Here is an 18,801-nt window from a genome sequence, read left to right on the forward strand (position 1 = left end):
CGCATACATGGGAGGCCGTCCTTACATGACCATAGCTGTTAATAGGACGTTAATTAATCAAACAAACAAACAAACAAACAAACAATAACAAGTATACAAAATATAAGTAATTACAGAGAGTACGCAACCATAATACATGAGTTCCTGCTGAGAGCTCAACGATCAATACCCCTCAGCTCCACAAATTACGTTTTACACCGTAAGTGTTCTAACGTGTACGTACATAAAGTATGCTGCTATCAACACTGTGTACGCTTTTTAAGTAATTTGTCTCCTCGCAAAATTCAGTAAAGCTGTTGTAAGGAATGAAACAAAGACCGAACCGATGATACCTTTCGCCGATGTATAATGAGTATATACCCACTGTATTATTCCTTGCTCTTTGAATGACCATTCGATCTCGCCATTATCTTTTCTTATCACTACTAATGTATTTTTACAATTACCGGATATAAGACATATGGTGATATTAACAAAATACATTGTAAGTTTACAGTTCTGCATGGTGCCACTTAGCTCTTTAATTGCCAAACCTTGAGCTGTCCGCAACATCGCCCTTTCTTCGACACTAAGTCTTTGCGCATTTTTCTTTAACACAAAGTTGATTGAACTATCATCGATTATGTTACATCTGTAACAGAGATCACAATCTCCCGTAGGTGGTTTTGTCTGAAAAACAATTTAAAACGTGTTTATAACTATTCACTTTTAATATTTAGGATCCATAGAAGCGTTTAAAAACAAATTATACATCAATTCTTGTCAAATATCAAACTGTATCGATTATTATGAAGCCATGGTGGATTCGCTGGAATATGGATGTATCTTATCATAATTTGTACTATAAAAAAACGTATCTTTGTCAGTAGTATTGTTTTAATGGATCGATAATATTTTTTTGTTTAATCGAATATATAATGTAACGAGGGAGGAAAACATGTAGTCGCCCGATCGATACATTATCGATATATTTTGCTGGAAATACTGTACATTTTATATGTTCGACCACATGTGAGAAGAGTCTTAGACTCAATGTGCAATCGAATGAAAATTAAGTCAATTATTATAATTAATATATAACAATGCAACTGATTTGACTAATCCAAAGCATTTGTTATGGGGGATACACAAGATGTGATAACACATTTAGAGTGCAGTCAGAGCTTAATCATTAGCATCAATTCAGTCAATGTTACCGTTTATATAGGGATTGGATTGCGCTTTTATGTTAACCATGCTTGTATGGTGCAATTCCTCTAAGAATATATTCTATGGGGCGCGTTAGCGCCCCTTATTGAATATATTCTTAGAGGAATTGACCATACAAGCATGGTTAACATAAAAGCGAAATCCAGTCCCTATATTTACACGCGTAAGACTTTTTTTATTTATATTTTATACTATAAAATCGTCATTTGCATTTGACGTAATTATTCAATAAAAGTCGGTCAAAAGTGGGAGGAGCTTACTCAATTGAAGAGCGAAAGATGACTCTTCACGTTAGGTAGAATTATTCATCCGCGACGACAATAAAGTTCAATATTTCATTGTAAAATAAACATGACAAACAAAGTAAATTTCAGAGAAAATTTTATTTCATAAGATTAGAACTTTAAATATATATTAAATTTTGCTAAAAGTTAATATATAGCGTAATAACATAAATAATTTGTCTCGGCCAGATGTGTGAACCCGGTGACCGTTTTTGTGCAGCGAGGCGAAGCTGACGCACGCTTACACACTGGAGTTTGCCGAAATTGTAAAACACCGATGTTAAAGTAGTCCTAGCTCAACTTTTTTGAGATTGTCGTCTGACTTGACGATATTTCATTCTTGGGAGCCATGTGATTAAATAATCTACGCTTAGATCCATCGCCATCTACAGATGGAACATTTTCACTTGTGTTCGATGGGTTACAATGAATTTGTGGTGACGCGTAACTGTCAATACGTGGATTACTAGCGGTGCATGTTTTATAATACACATGATTAAATTCTCAAAGAACAAAGACAAGAGGATATGTTTATAACTGACCTCTGTCAGGGGGTCTCACGCCCGTCCACCCCCAAAAACGCGATCGTAGGATGAACACAGACACAGAGGTAATGTTTACATTTGACAGTACTGCACGTCGCCCCGGTCGGCATATTTTTTCCCGTTTCTTTATATAATTGTTAATTTGAAAAATGTTGGTATCATATATAAATATAAAACTTATATGTATTGTTTACATTTTCCCAAAATTCTATGAAAAACAGCAATACACGTAATGTTGTGTCAAAACGTAAACAAAGCCATGTGTTTCTTTAAAAAAAAGTAGCCCCTTTACGTTGCATAGAACATTTTCATACGCAAGTTCAAAGTTCAATGTTACCATGCAGTTATGGTAAACAAAATCGACTAGTACTTGCGTATAGTGAACAAGCCTAGCAAGTGTAAATATAGTTAATTATCTGTTGGTCTGGTCCCTTGATTGAAGTTAATTATATACTAAGTCACCGTCCATATAATCAGGTATATAAAGTCGTATCACTTTGCATGCACCACACTGATGCAACAAATATATAAACGATATTATAATAATAAAACCTGTTTGGATACAAAATAAAACAAAACACTACTATTTATATAGAAAATACATATCTTTGTTCGTTCCTGAATTAGCTGCGCTGTGCAATTACCGTGGCCGGGTATTGATTGCAAATAAAAGAATATATTTATCTACATGGCAGCCATTGGTTAGGTATGCCATCTAAAAACACTGATTGCACATTATCTCCTCCTAAGAATTGTATTTTGGCACAACATAGACGGTGCTATAGACTCCTTGTATATATGTCATTTGAAGCAGTTATAAACCTTTTTTGCCAATATCTTAAATTATGTCGACGATTAAATTATGATATATAATGTTATCTTATATGAATCTACCGAATATTAGATCATGGATTATAGTTTTATCATGCATAGGGTTAACTACAACATGTGCTAACGGCAAAGACCCGAGTTAGATTGCTTGACTTTCAATTGTCTATAGCTGTATACATTCAGTTTTAAAATGTAAACTTGACTCAAACTTGATTTAATAGAAAACTTCGTCTATAAAATGTAATATATTACCTCTACAGGATCACTGTATGAAACAGAATTCCCCATAATTAATATGGATGTCTGTAAGAAAAGGAAAAGCACACTTATATAAGGTTTGTCTGAGTGGCGTAGAATAATTTATTTGTATATATAAATATATCATACGTCATCTATATTTCGCTATATATCGGCTTATAATACCAATTGTAAAATCATACAACTCCATATTTTATCACTAAAGCATTTAATGCATATTTACCTGATATTACCTTGTAAAGTCAGGGAATACACTTCCAACTGACCCAAGAACAGAACATGTACCAAATGTGATAATGTACATTTATCTGATGAAAGAGTTGTTTTCTATTTTCAGTTTTACACGGCATTGGATGACAATGGAACGTAAAAACTTGTGACAAAATTGATACGGTCAGGATTGGTATAGGCATTCAAATGTATAACAGTAATGAAAGTAACCGAAATTAGTTGATGGACTGTTTCAAATTATATTCATATAAATATTACTACTGACTAGGATAAAAATACAGACAGACCTATTGTACAAAAGAACTTGCTAGGTATAGTGTGTATAAGGTATTATTAACAATAGCACTACCTACCTTTGCAATGTTGTTCTTTGCCAGGGTAGATTTGTAATAAGGAGGTTACACGTATTTTATATGAACTTACAAGACAATGACATCACGTGGACATGGGCGTTCCTGTTATTCACCATGGTTTCTTGGCATCCGATCAATGACGACATTTTGTTTATAAACTTGGAACCATAGAGGGTGCTCTTCATATCAGCGACGAATTCGTAATAGATTTAGAGAGAAATCATTGGATAGATTTGAGGATTAACAATAATGAATCTCAGTGATGACCATGGACTAATTGTAAAGGTTAGTAAATGTATACCCCTTATTCTTCGAACAGAAATATATCGCCGATTCATCAAAAACATAGTATTATACTATGTTTTCATCGAATAGTTTTCAACCATTGAGAACTTTTCAAAAGCTTATTTTTTTGTAATACCTGTTTTCAATTTGATATTGCTATCATAAACCACTTTCATAAAAATACAAAATGCTGAAAATTACGATAATTAAATGTCATTGCCATGCATGGTTTTTCATAGTTTGGTACATTTTAACTATCGATGATCGAATGTGTCCAACCTAGGGTTAGTTGAATACCCTTCATTCCTCAAAATATTGATCTGGTACCCTGCTTGTTCAAGTTACATGGGGTTTTACTGGATCTATATAATCTGCACTTTACACTTAATCCAGTATCAGTGTTGAAATATAAATGACCATCTACAGACAGAAATAGTTGTGTTTCTGAAGATATCAACGTTGTTGAACAAATGAAATTTACATATCACCAATAACTTATTATTCCATAACTATATTTTATCAAATGTGTAAGGCTTGTGTGCTTTGGAATTGTTGGCTATGTTATCGTTTTATTTTTTACAGGATGACGTCATCCAGATAAAGAATTTCAATAAGAGAGCAATAGGCCGCATCATAATCAAACAATGTGGAAATGAAGGTTGTATAGACAACGACGAGAAAACGAGTATGCGCAGACTACTACAGGAAGTGATCGATTACCTACCAAAACAGAGTAATCGAGTATGGGAAAATGCTACAGTAACCATTTACGACATCAACGGCAATACACTAAAAATAACAAGTGGAAAGGGGGGAAATCAGTTCTTTGTTAACCACAATGATAAAGGTGCAACAACCGTATATCCAAAACGATTAGAATGGCGGAGCATTCTCTACAAGTCCTTTGAAAGTTTTCAACGATTCTTGCTCTTCACCCAGAATAAATTTAACAACACTCCATCTTCATCTGAATCAACCGTAAATAAATACACATCAGGATGGATGAAAATTCCCGTCAAGATCATAGAAATTGGTTGCCAATTGTTATACTCAGTCAGGAATAAATGTAAATCGTCTACATCTGAAGATGATAACAAAACTGACACCGAAGACAGTCCAAGTCTTTATTATGATGATGAACTTATTCTTATGCACTAAGCGGCATATTTGCTTGAATATAGATCAACTACATGTTTGATTATTCTATTGAATATGAAATATTGTCCATGTGTTCATTGTGATATTTGTGGTTAACCGGCCGAAACTCTGTAATATTAACATTATGTGACATTAAATATTGCATTCGGTACATACATGATCTGTTGCTTTTTTATTATTTAGTCTAGAGAACAACTCATGCTCATGTTAAGTACATCGGTGATGCTCCGTAAATCTAGTAAATTACGCGGTAGTTTGGGTAATTTGAGCTAAATGAAAGATTTAATGATATATTTACATATGCCCCTATATAGTCAACGGGAGGGGAGTTGCGTTCAAATTAGCGTAAACGCAATGACGTATGAATACAAACGCAGTGCAGGTTCGGACTACTTCAAGTTCACGCTTCGATAAGATTTTGCGTCATAAGTTGACGGATTTTAAAATAACAATAAAGAGTTTTTATTAGATCCAATTAAATATGTATTTGACATCAAAACAAAACATGTGTTCAAGCATTGTAACGGTTATAAACTACAAAATGAATCGCTGGTCGGGGCTACAACAGGGGGGCTTTCCTCAGGATGTTCGGGGAATCCCATATGCATAGTTACGTCAGATGCACATGTGTGTACGGTCACTCCTCTCACCTAAATATACAGAACATCTGATTGTCTGTGAATAATTCTGGGAGCGTCTAAGCGAACAATAGGTTAACGGATCATGCAACAACCGTATATCCAAAACGATTAGAATGGCGGAGCATTCTCTACAAGTCCTTTGAAAGTTTTCAACGATTCTTGCTCTTCACCCAGAATAAATTTAACAACACTCCATCTTCATCTGAATCAACCGTAAATAAATACACATCAGGATGGATGAAAATTCCCGTCAAGATCATAGAAACTGGTTGCCAATTGTTATACTCAGTCAGGAATAAATGTAAATCGTCTACATCTGAAGATGATAACAAAACTGACCACCGAAGACAGTCCAAGTCCTTATTATGATGATGAACTTATTCTTTTGTACTAAGCGGCATATTTGCTTGAATATAGATCAACTACATGTTTGATTATTCTATTGAATATGAAATATTGTCCATGTGTTCATTGTGATATTTGTGGTTAACCGGCCGAAACTCTGTAATATTAACATTATGTGACATTAAATATTGCATTCGGTACATACATGATCTGTTGCTTTTTTTATTATTTAGTCTAGAGAACAACTCATGCTCATGTTTAGTACATCGGTGATGCTCCGTAAATCTAGTAAATTACGCGGTAGTTTGGGTAATTTGAGCTAAATGAAAGATTTAATGATATATTTACATATGCCCCTATATAGTCAACGGGAGGGGAGTTGCGTTCAAATTAGCGTAAACGCAATGACGTATGAATACAAACGCAGTGCAGGTTCGGACTACTTCAAGTTCACGCTTCGATAAGATTTTGCGTCATAAGTTGACGGATTTTAAAATAACAATAAAGAGTTTTTATTAGATCCAATTAAATATGTATTTGACATCAAAACAAAACATGTGTTCAAGCATTGTAACGGTTATAAACTACAAAATGAATCGCTGGTCGGGGCTACAACAGGGGGGCTTTCCTCAGGAATGTTCGGGGAATCCCATATGCATAGTTACGTCAGATGCACATGTGTGTACGGTCACTCATCTCACCTAAATATACAGAACATCTGATTGTCTGTGAATAATTCTGGGAGCGTCTAAGCGAACAATAGGTTAACGGATCATATACAGGTTTCCAGAAAAAAAAACAACATTACAGGTAGCCTATCCGAAACAGTATCATCAGCTAAATGGCCCCGTCTTTGCATTCAAAATAGACCTACACACACGCAAACACTTGTCTATCCTCCGTACAATAAAATAAAAGTCATGACATATGAAGAATTTAGTGTATATCGCGTTCTTAGACCGATACATATACATGACAAACATTCAACAGCTCAACGGTCATACCATCAATAGGCTTTATCACAGTCACTTTCCTCGGTTGAAAATCAAATATGGCGGCTCGCTCCACTTCGGACCGCATCACTACCCTGACAACGATACATACCGGTAGACTTTCCGCCTTGGTTATCTAAATTTTTATTCGAAATGGACATTATTCATATATATTATCAAATTGAGAAAAAAATATATGTTGAAAATCATTGAAAAGTGTCATTGTTGTATTTCAACCCAAACTGCATATGTCTGTACCCCATTGCGTTCATACCACCTTTAACGCAATCAAAACACTGTTCAATCTCTATATAAATCAGTGTTGTATCATTAGAAGATCACAGTTTCCTTACATATATCACTTCACACTGGAAAGTGTCTGAGGTCCCTGTGTGTGTTTTGAAGGTTACGGATGGCCCTGAGGGTGTGGCGTTAGAATAGTATCTGCTCCCCCTATGGCATGAAAGGCGACCACTTCCTAACTGAAAAAATGAAATTGATATACAGTGGGAACCTCCTGAAACCGATCATGGTCGGTGCATATAATTTTCGGCCGGTTTAGAGAGGGTTCGGTTTGGAGAAGTGAACCGAATACCGATCATCACGATCCGGATTTTAATCGATCGGAAGTCGTTTTTTTTACATTAGTGCACCGCATCTATGCCTAGTGTTCGTTTAAACCGACCGATATTGATTGTTAATGTGAATGTTATCACAAAAAGAGAGAATCATACGTTTAAAAGGAATGGATTACAGCAAAACTTGACTTTGTTACCGCTTAAAATAAACGTAGTTTAGTTAGTTAGTTGCGTGAATGTTCTTGAGGATGTTCTCGGTCTGCAACCTACATACGACCTATCGCTTCCGGTTAGGTCAAGAATCAAATTATAATATGGTCTAATTACAACAACACGATGATCAGTCGATGCTGGTCATTATATGACATAGTTCATTTTCTCTAAAACAATACATGGCTTCGGCTTCTTCATACAGATAATTTACGTTATCCGACAACTACATATGTAAAATAAAAAAAAAATCGTGTGATTTGAATACGAAACTTTTCTCTTTATTACTAGTCCTCTGCTTCTTTTCCTACAGTAAACAAACTCGCGTGCACATGGTAGACCTTCGTTAGATATCTAAACAATAGGCATGATTTAAATAATTACACACCACCATATCGGGAATAATTACCGTGTACCTATAGCCTTCACAGCTGTATACATGCCCAAGGACATGGTATGCAACAACTATGGTACAGGTACATGTACGTGTGTATTTCACGGTCGGTTGATCAGACCTCAATGCAATCTATCGGTGTCGCTCAGGTAAGGCCGGTTTTCAGCAGTGTATTTTAGTTACCTTTGGACTATTCCGATCTCAAAATCGGTCCGGTATTCGGAATTGGGAGGGATCGGTTTTGGGAAGTTTTATATACTATTAATAAAGAGGGAATTCATTCCGTACATGACATCCATGTTCGGTTTCTAGAGGTGATCGGTTTTGGGAAGTTCGCACTGTACTATGTTAATTTCAACTTCATTTTCCAACTACAATGGTAATAGATTGTTATATTTTTTTATAAATTAAATAATGAACTACTAAAACCAAGTACGCTTTTTTATGCACAATGACTGTTTACATATTTGCCAGCAAAGAATAAACATGCACATTTAGTTTGATGTTTTCGAAAGCACTGGACTAAGATGATTTACTCTCAAAACATAAATAGTATTTTTTAATATTTGATTTGATAAAAGAAAACTTTAAATTGGAAATGAGTCCATGTATGATTTAAATATTTCAGGACAAGTTGCTGTTTGTTCAATATACTAAGTTTTAAATAGTCATAGATTTAATGAGTTTGCGATCATTTATTTTTGTTTCCGTGTTATCACTTTGAAGTACAGTATTAATTACCTACAATTGCTATTAACACCGTTTTACGACACAATGGACATACACATAACGTATGTTATATGTAGCATGAGAGGTGAAATTGTTGCGGCCCGGACCGATGGTTTTAACACATGATACATCTGCGCGATGATCTATCCGACCAGCTACCTGGACGCCGATGACTTAGACAGTCCAGTTCCTTTACATTATACACACTACAGAACGTGATGATAACTTTTATTGACCACAATTATTCTCTTAATTTTTAGATAATTTCCTTGGATGTAAAAACCGAGGCTTACTTTTCAAGTGCGCGCGGCTATTTTTAAAACTGACATATTTTCAAGATAAATTTGACTGTAAGATGCCGCAAGGCTTATTTTAAAAAAAAACTTGCCGATTTAGGCTTATTATCGAGGCCCTTTTAGGCTATCCAATACAGTTTCCAAACTTCTGTATTAATCTACAAAATACCGGGATTCATGTTCATGGAGGACAACCATTCTAAAAAACATAGTTACATGCAATTTACATAATAATAGATATATAAGATGTGCCAATATATAAACCGTTTATAATATTTTTTTGAGATGTACAAATCGAAATAACTTAACAATACAATTGGTTATTCGCCATAGTGTTTACATAAAAAAAAAACTAATCTAAATATTCGTAAGGTTATGTGTCCATTACTGCTATGTATGGTGTTTGGGGTAATCTCTTAATATACATTTGTATGCGGTATTAAGGTAGGTCAGATTATATTCAACACATATTTTATTAGAAAACGCTGTGCTTACGTGGAAATTCAAAATATACTACCATTATCGAAACGTGACCTTGAACCCTATATAAATGTAAAGGCAGGCTCATGGTTTGTTGTGATTTCCTAGTAAAGATACCCTGCATTCACTGAACTAATGAATAAATTACTATGCACTCAATACTGCAACAACGAAAACTGCCACCCTAAACCTCGCTATGTTTTATGTTTGGCATTTTCTCATTTCGTTTTTTTAAATGTTCCTTCTCTTGCCATTCAAACGTTTTTTGTTTTTCAACTATGCATTTTTTTTTCAAGGCCCTATATCAGCCAATGAATAGCAAACCAGTATAAAACACTTTGATTGACAGAATTAAGTCATTTGCAAATACGTTTATATAAAAGAATACGCAAAATATTGGTTTGACTTGTGTTTGTCGGTAATTTGGTCCAGAGCAGCCTTGTCCTTTCGATACTACTTGTTTCGTGGAAGTCATAAAACACAATGAAAATATAGTTTGTAAGGTTTTAGTTAAAACTATTGATATTTTACTCCCTCAGGTTCTATATCAGCAAAAGCGTTATAAATATATGAAACAATTTGTTGTCCGTTTGAAAGAGTTGTATTATACATAGGACATTTCCATTTCTGTCATTTACCTTCTTTAAATTGTTCATCTGATATCAAACTTGGTATATTGACTAGGACTATACTATTGAGAATCAACTAAGGAATGCAAAAGAAGGAAAAAAATGTGTTTTTAACAAAAACGCATGATTTCTTAATTACGGGACCCAGGGTGATATTTAGTTATGTCCTCAGAAGAGAGTACTCTTTGTGACCAGAATGTATTGACAATTTGCTGATCCATTCAGTTCATACATGACCATATATGAAATCCAGAATGTATCACATTGCAGAATGATGTACCATTAAGAATATGAGGACATCCGCATGTTTTGGGGTGTTTTTAGAAACTTTAGAAGATGATAAATGCAACATAAGCCTTCAGATGGAGTAACAATAGACTTAACATGGTTGTTTTTTCAAAAAGTATAGATCTTCTCCATTTTTAATATTTTACCCCCGAGAGAAAAACGAATATTTAAGCATTAATTCTTTCAATATATGCTAAATTATAATACCATTATTCTTCATATTCTTTTTGAGGTTAATGAACACATAAGACAAAACAGAAGCGAATCGAGCAGTTTACATATGAATTAAATATTTATATGTGTGTATTATCTTTCTAGAGAATGTTAAAGTCATCGTCGAAACATAAGTGATGATGTTTGAATACCCTGTCGGCTCTCTTTCATTAAATGATAGGTTTTGAGTGATCCAGAGAGGATTGAGTTTTAATATTTTAAGAACATACTTACAGATATAATGTAAGATTTAATAAAGTCCAAGTCCAATCATAGATATCTTCTTTTATGATATTTGAAACTAGAATCATATATGTAGCAACAGCCCCCTCCTGTAATTTTGTCCTAAGCCTTTGCTAGCAGATGGATTTAAATCAAGGGTAAAGTTGGCCAACGTTCGGGAGAAGACTCAATTAACGGAGTACACTATTTAGCAGTTATTAACTAGAAATAATTAAAACCCCCTAAAAAAAAAAAAAAGGATAACCATGACGTTTTTTTTAAAAACCCAACATTAGCAATAAGGATTCTAATATTTTCTAAGAAAATAAATTTGAATAATGGAGTGAACAAGTCAAATATGTTTTGAGGGAAAATTCCTGTGTTATTTAAGTCGAGGACAATAAAGAAAATGGAAACGAAAATAACCCTGTTTGAGATTTGGAATGGTTTAGGGGACTTTGCTGCTTCTGTCGAATTTAAGCACAAACATTAATCTTGTTAAAACTAATTAATCAAAACTTAACTCAACTACATTGCAAGCAGTACTATATTATATAAATGTAAATTGAAAATCACTTCGTTTCGATGCGAGAGATATTTTAGGAAAAACCTCGAAACTCGTCTGGAATATATATCGATCGGACAATTATCCAACATTTTTGCATTATCTACGTCATCCGAACGGTAATGAGCAGGGTACACCAACCCAAGAAAACACAAGAAAACAATTTTCTGTGGAAATCAAACAAAATTACAAACAATATTTATAAATTATTACCTTGCGGGCGTGATGACTAGTTGAATAGGTAATAATGTAAGGTGTTCATCCGCGGATAATTCGCCCCTTTTAATGGCAAACAGGTGTGTGTACAATTTAACTTGAGTATAAAAGTGTTTGAAAAATTAAGCTCCCGTATAAAGTAGCAAATACATCAAATATGTATTACCAAAAATATGACGAAAGCACTCACAATAGCAGTATCATAACTAGATCCCAACGTCCTCCGTGCAAATCGGTCATGGGTCCTAAGAACAGAATTAAAACGGATACCCTCAACCGCGTCCATGGCGCTCTCGTGGGGAAAGTTAGATATTAAACAACATCCGTCATGGCGGCTGGCCCACGAACAGGAGTTTTGCCGGGGGTGTACATATGGGACACGTACTATCAGAGACTTATTAACACAACTCAACTGACCCAAACAGCAAACCGGCGAAATCGTGCCCGACGACATCGTCCTTCCCGCCAAAAATGCGCAAGTTAAACAAAAGTCCCCGCATACGTTCTGACTTACACACCGTCTGTGCTCCCACCCTACTCAGTGCCCAAGACAATGAATTTTAATGAATAATATGATCTTTACAATAGCAAAGTACATTGAAGTGTATATAGAATACATTCATATTACAGATAATGTCACAAAGAGATACAGAACACCAACCATTAGCTATATGCCACTAGGAGATACAGCTAGAGCGCATCACCTCGAATCAACCACCGCCCAATTCTATTTTTATCCCGTGTCCCACATCCGTTCGCCAGGCTTATGCACAAGACGCCACGACCATAATACGCCTCCCCCCCCCCCCCCCCCCCCCCCCCCCCTCCCCCCCCCCCCGCGGATATTCGAGCAGAGAGCTCTTAATGATTAATAAATACTACGTAATTGCAAAGTACAAAATATTACCGTCAGACTCTAAGTCCCATCAACCGGTGATTATGACAACATCATTTGATTTGACGTGGCTGTTGTGACGTTATAATAATCGGAAAGTGGGACTAATTGACGATAAGTTGTACTTTACCCACGTCGTTTTAGGATCTCGAAACCTCCGGGTTGTCCTAAAGTGTACGTATCAGCTCTATGCGACAGCTGTTGTCAGCGACTCGTAGGCAAGGGATGTGTGTCCCCCTTTGGTGTTGATTGGCTTTCCAGCCATGCAAGTCGTCCATCTAAGCTCTGTAGCCCTTTTCATTCCCCCATTCCCATGGTCCTATATTCGATGTCGCACACCATTCTGATTGGTCGAATCTATGACATCTACGCAATGAGCGCGGAACATCTTCCGGCAACGCATTTATATCCTGTAGTCTCGACAGTAACACCAAGTTTTACCATAAAAAATAAGGATAAAAAACAGAAGCATGCTCGACATGTATACGGCATCATACTACAATTTACAAATACTTCCAATATTTGTTAAACCAAAGAAAAATGAAAATTACATATCTGAACTGCAGTCGAGTTAGAAAGTGTCCAAATAATACCTGCTTTGTCGAAATATTTTCACAAACCTACCATCCGGAAAATGACAAAACAATCACTACTCAAGCCTTATAACACAATGTGTCTTACCACACAAGAAACATTGCAAAAAGGTTTAAAACTAAATTTATCCCAATAGCCCAGATATCATACTGAACATATGAAAACCAACGTCTCTTCTCAGCTTTTCATTTTGCAATTACCTGTCCTATTTTCAGCATAATGTGACCGCGTTGAAATGAAACTCGCTTGACTGATTGATCTGGCAAATGGTTTTGCATCTTAATGCTACTATTCAATCAAAGATTACCGCCGCAATCGCTACATTGAAAACACTTTCTTATTTGTTACTCATCATAATTTCCAAAATCCCATCACCATAGAACCTCAAATATTTTGTCAGATGACCGATTTTTTTGCCCCTCCACACATATCAAGAACAACTCAACAACTAAATGAAATTGAAATGGCCACCCCAAAAAGGGCGACATTTAAATTTATTTAAATATATCACCATATGGATTAAAACAAGAAATAACGATTATCAATGCAAAATACAAATCAATACAACTAAAGAGTAACATTTTATCACAATTAAGTTAGCCTAAGTGGTTATCCATTCGGTTTCTTGTTCATATTGTACTGTATATATTAATGAAATATTTTTTTGTAAATGAATCCCCATCAAATTATTGGCAATAAATTGTAATATTTAAAAGTGGAAAAAAAACCGAATTATTTATAACGATATAAATGCTTCAAAAGAAAAAAATCGTTTATCCAAAAGGCTGCTGCCAATGCAGTACATGTGTATTGTATTACATATATGTTTCATTACAGTTTTCACCAATTTATGTTTGTGTTGTATTACATGTCCAGCATCCCAAAAACTCCCTTGATTCCCTTCGCCAATCCTAATAAAAGTGAAAGAACGTTGACTATCTTACCGATGTTGGTAATGAGCCATTTACCAAATGTATACAACTTCTGTATCTTGCCTTCCTGGGCGAATGTCCACTCGGTCCTGCCATTATCTCCTCTTCTCAATACTATTCTATTCCTACAGTCGCCGGATCGCAGAAATATGACCGTTTTATCCAAATACATTGCAAGCTCGCAGTTCCGCATGGTATTACCTATCTCGCCAATGGATGATCCCTGGGCTGCCCGCAACATCCCCCTTCTCTGCGTCGCTCAAACTGTGGGCATGTTTTACTAACACAAAGTAGATTGAACGATCATCGATTATGCTACATCTGTAACAATGTTTGCATCCTGTTGGTAATGGTGTTATCTGAAACAATGCAATCTAAACTTGTATGTATGTAACGATTCAGAGTGTAAAAAGTCGCTCAAGAAATTTGAAATTGCGATGGATTAGATTGGTTTATTATTATTATTTTATTAGGAGGGGGAGACTCAATTTTCGTGTTGGATTAAACCATCATATATTGATATTAAAGTCGTCAAAAAGACCTTACATTATACACAATAATTTCTGAAATGCTGACTACGTGTAGTTAATAATCCATCGTCCTTATAACCGGATCCTTTAAGCCATGTGTTTTTGCATGTACAGTACTAACGCAACATATTCATGCGCGATAGATAATTGCATTTGAGTTTGGATACTCCCTGATAAACACTGATGCGTATGTGAAAGCAACTCAATTTTGTTCCTTAATACGTCCCGAGTGATGGAAAATCATGTAATAACTGACTTACTGCATGTTTCTGAACATCGAACAAAACGACGGGTTGATTTGAAAACATTCTCACATTTCCACTCTCCGTTTGATTTACCTATAATGTTCGGTACTATGGATTCTTTGCTTAATATCAATATGCCAGTTTGTGGGTCATTAGTTATCGTAAGACGCACAATAGTGTTTGTCATGTGTGGAGATAAAACGTTTGACTTTTTCAGAGGATATGAAACAATTGGATTATTATAAATGTCTGTTCAAGGATTGGTAAATGAAAAACAGAAATTGTCTGAAACCTCAAATGTGTAAGTACATTGTTTTTAAAAAATCAATCCCATCTGTATTTTCGATTGATGGAATGCATACATCAATATCAATAAGGCAGTTATTGCATGACGTCTCGTCACTCGGGATTTATTACATGTACCCCTTGCTTCGCTCGGGAGTAATAAATCCCTTATCACTTGAAAGCCATGTAATGACCTTTACTTGTATCGGAATTCCGTGGCTCATGTGTGGCGACTTCCCATGAATAAAACAGACAAAACAAAAGATCCACCAAAGTCTTAACCTCGGAAGACAAAGACTTATTCAAAATACATCGATTGTGTAATCAACTCATCCATTGAAATATATTTTGGCACAGTTAAGACAGCGTCATTATAGTCTATAGGTTTCTGGAATGTTATGTGAAAAAACTATTAGCCTATTCTGCCAATATTCGCAATTACTTCGACGATTCGATTGCAAATTGGACGACGTGGTTTATTTTAATACATAATCTACATAAACATAATTCAAACAAAGGGCATAACATCGGACAATTGATGTATATCTGCGTCATAAAAACGGGTCGGTGTAGCTTGCATATAGGTTAACTTCAATTATCGTGATAATATTTAAATCAGCCGGAGTTTCAAAAAGTCTAGTTTGTAAAGGTTACAAAAGTAAAAGTTATATTGAATATATTTATATAGTTTTATTACCTCTACCGGATCACTGTATGAAAACAGAATTTCCCATTTTAGCTCTGGATGTCTGTAAAAAGTAAACGAAACGATTTGATATGTTAGTAAAATTCAATAATACGTGTGTACATAGATTTTTGTATAAAATGAAGTTTGCAAACTTCTGTATTCTGCTATAAAATCCAACACCTATAGACACTGAATAATTTAATGCCATTCTGTCTAATTGGTACTATAATGTGTATAAAGTTATTAAACAGTACTGATGAATCTCTTAACTTTAATATTATTGTTGTCTACATTGTACCTCATACTAAAATGTATTTACAGTTGTGTGACCGCACAACGTTACACGATATGCGGTTGTGCGCACGATGTGCGGACGATGTGCGCACGATGTATGCACGATGTGCGGTCTGGGCGGTGTGCGCACGATGTGCGGTCTGGGCGGTATGAACGTTAACGGTGTCTGGGATATAGTTATCGTGGTTGATATAAATTTAGGAATTCAATTTTATTGTGTAAACATGCGAAACGATGATGGGGTTTTAATGTTACTGTATTGAAGACACGGTAGATCTAAATGTGATATATAAAGGATATCCATTAAATAATAAATATGTATTTTGTTTTGTTTTGTTTACTTGACAATTTACGTACGTGATGCTGCTAAACAATCTACTGTACCGGCTAATTAGGCCTTAACAATGTTGATTTACTACGTATTTAATAAACATCTTCAAACTTTTTTTAATTGTTACCTTGAATAATATTTCAGTTTTAAAATTTGATTGTATATAAATAACTAAAATAAATCATATAATTTTTTTTAAAGCAGGGCAGCTTTAATAATCAAAACTATGTACATATGCATGTAGCTACATTTATTCTAGCTAGATTATGGGTTTCACCAGAAATTTATATAGTATTTATCTAAATATCTTTTTTAAAGTACGTTCATCCAGGTAACCACATCCTTTTCTATACTAAATCTGTTTGACTAGAATTTATACCTGAGCCAGGATATTAGTTAAATTGAAGGTAAAACAATCCATGATCAGAGGGCAGATTTAGGGTCAGAGCGGCGAAATACATATACAATAGCTAACTATATAGATGTATATATAATGTAGGTAGGTTTGGGGTTTTAAACAGAAATTAACTTTTAGATTTAAATATAATTAAAATGACAGTACAAGTAAATTAGACTCATCAACATGGTCAGTTTATGGAATGATTTCGCAAATTTGATTGACCGATCGTCCCGATTGCACATGTACAACTGTGCGGTACGGACCGCACAGCTGTGCGGTATGCGATCCGAATCGCAGCAGATGTGCGGACGATTTGTGCACGCAGTTTTTGGTACATTGTGCGGTCACACAACTGTAGTTATACATATATGTCGTATTGGTTAATTACAATGATTAAACTTATCAAGGGTAGAAAAGCCAAGTTCAGATTATTAACACATGCGTGCATATCGCATCATCAAAATTATGATATAATATTCTATTAATTTCGTATTAGAAAATACATGTTGAACATAAACTGTTTTCACTAGTAGTTTTCAAAGTAGTATCATATATAGCGCTACATACCTTTGCGATGTTCTTCTTCTGCTAAAGTAAATAAGAAAATATCACACTCATAAATGTGACATCACCTGCATATGTGTATAGAAAACGGAAATTCCTGACATTGCATGGACATATCTATAGACTTTGGACTTTGGACATTGCTTCCATTGTGGATTTCCAACAATCATGATTCTTGGTGTCTTGCTATTTGATCAATGACGACATTGTGTAAATAAATTTAGAGTCAAAGAGGGTGTTACGCAGATCATCGACGAATTCTTAATAATTTGTGGAGTAAAAATGATGGAACCCAGTTATGACCAAGATGTAACTGTAAAGGTTAGTAAATGTGTGAATAATAATGTTCGAATCTAGATTGTTATTAAAAATATTCTTTGGTAATTATCAATATATTCTATACTTTGCATCAGATCCATCACAAGTGTTGAAATCTATATGACCATTTCGGTGAACAAATTTTAAATTAGCTGCGTTTCTGAATATACCGATGTTGTTTTATAATCAATAACTTTTGAGACGGGCTGAAACTAACACGGGAATCAGATGTGATAAAAACAAACGGTACTATTGACAGAGGAAGAGAAGCATATTTTGTTGACTCAGCAAAATAAATGACAGAAGCCGTCTAACAGCCTGCTAGTATATTTGTTAGAAAACGACCACTATTACACTGGGCGATTGATTTGGTAAAATTGGCATATATTGTGTAGAACTACACGTTACATATATCTATTTCATCAAATATGTATAGCTTTAATTTTCTGTCTTTTAAATTATCGCCTACGGAAACATTTTAAACTTTTGACAGAATGACGTCGTCCATATAACGGAATTCACTAAGAGAGAACTGGGACGAATTATAATCAATGAATGTGGAAATGAAGGTTGTATAGACAGCGATGAGAAAAAGAGCAAGCGCCGACTACTACAAGAAATGATTGATTACCTACCACAACAAAATCATCGAGTGTGGAAAAATGCTACAGTAACCATTTACGACATCAAAGGCAATACACTTGAAATAACAAGCGGAAGCGGTGTATATCAATTCTTTGTTAACCACAATGAGAAAGGGGAATCGACTGTAT

The 18,801-nt window shown here is 35.0% G+C and overlaps 1 protein-coding gene and 2 long non-coding RNA genes across 3 annotated transcripts; 1 reads left to right on the forward strand and 2 right to left on the reverse strand.

Moving 5' to 3' along the window:
• On the reverse strand, positions 1–3,805 carry LOC138307837 (uncharacterized). The gene is made up of 3 exons (XR_011206048.1): positions 3,712–3,805; positions 3,122–3,172; positions 1–669 (listed from the first exon to the last, which is right to left on the reverse strand). It is a non-coding gene; the product is annotated as an uncharacterized lncRNA (long non-coding RNA).
• LOC138307836 (uncharacterized) lies at positions 1,706–6,355 on the forward strand. The gene is made up of 3 exons (XM_069248740.1): positions 1,706–2,103; positions 3,465–3,996; positions 4,579–6,355. Exons 2-3 carry the CDS (start codon positions 3,961–3,963, stop codon positions 5,152–5,154), a joined length of 612 nt encoding a protein of 203 aa, XP_069104841.1. The 5' UTR covers positions 1,706–2,103; positions 3,465–3,960; the 3' UTR covers positions 5,155–6,355.
• Positions 6,356–14,046: 7,691 nt separating this feature from the next.
• Positions 14,047–17,779, reverse strand: LOC138308276 (uncharacterized). The gene is made up of 3 exons (XR_011206099.1): positions 17,714–17,779; positions 16,131–16,182; positions 14,047–14,732 (listed from the first exon to the last, which is right to left on the reverse strand). It is a non-coding gene; the product is annotated as an uncharacterized lncRNA (long non-coding RNA).
• Between the last annotated feature and the right edge of the window lie 1,022 nt (positions 17,780–18,801).

The sequence above is a fragment of the Argopecten irradians genome, chromosome 14 (assembly GCF_041381155.1).
Source record: "Argopecten irradians isolate NY chromosome 14, Ai_NY, whole genome shotgun sequence".
NCBI classification, from domain to species: domain Eukaryota; kingdom Metazoa; phylum Mollusca; class Bivalvia; order Pectinida; family Pectinidae; genus Argopecten; species Argopecten irradians.

What these genes read in the sequence shown, in the direction of transcription:
- LOC138307836 (XM_069248740.1), top strand. Translation starts at nt 3,961, where the DNA reads ATGAATCTCAGTGATGACCATGGACTAATTGTAAAG. An exon ending in ACCATGGACTAATTGTAAAG is followed by an intron (nt 3,997 to 4,578) that starts GTTAGTAAATGT and finishes TATTTTTTACAG; the next exon opens with GATGACGTCATCCAGATAAA.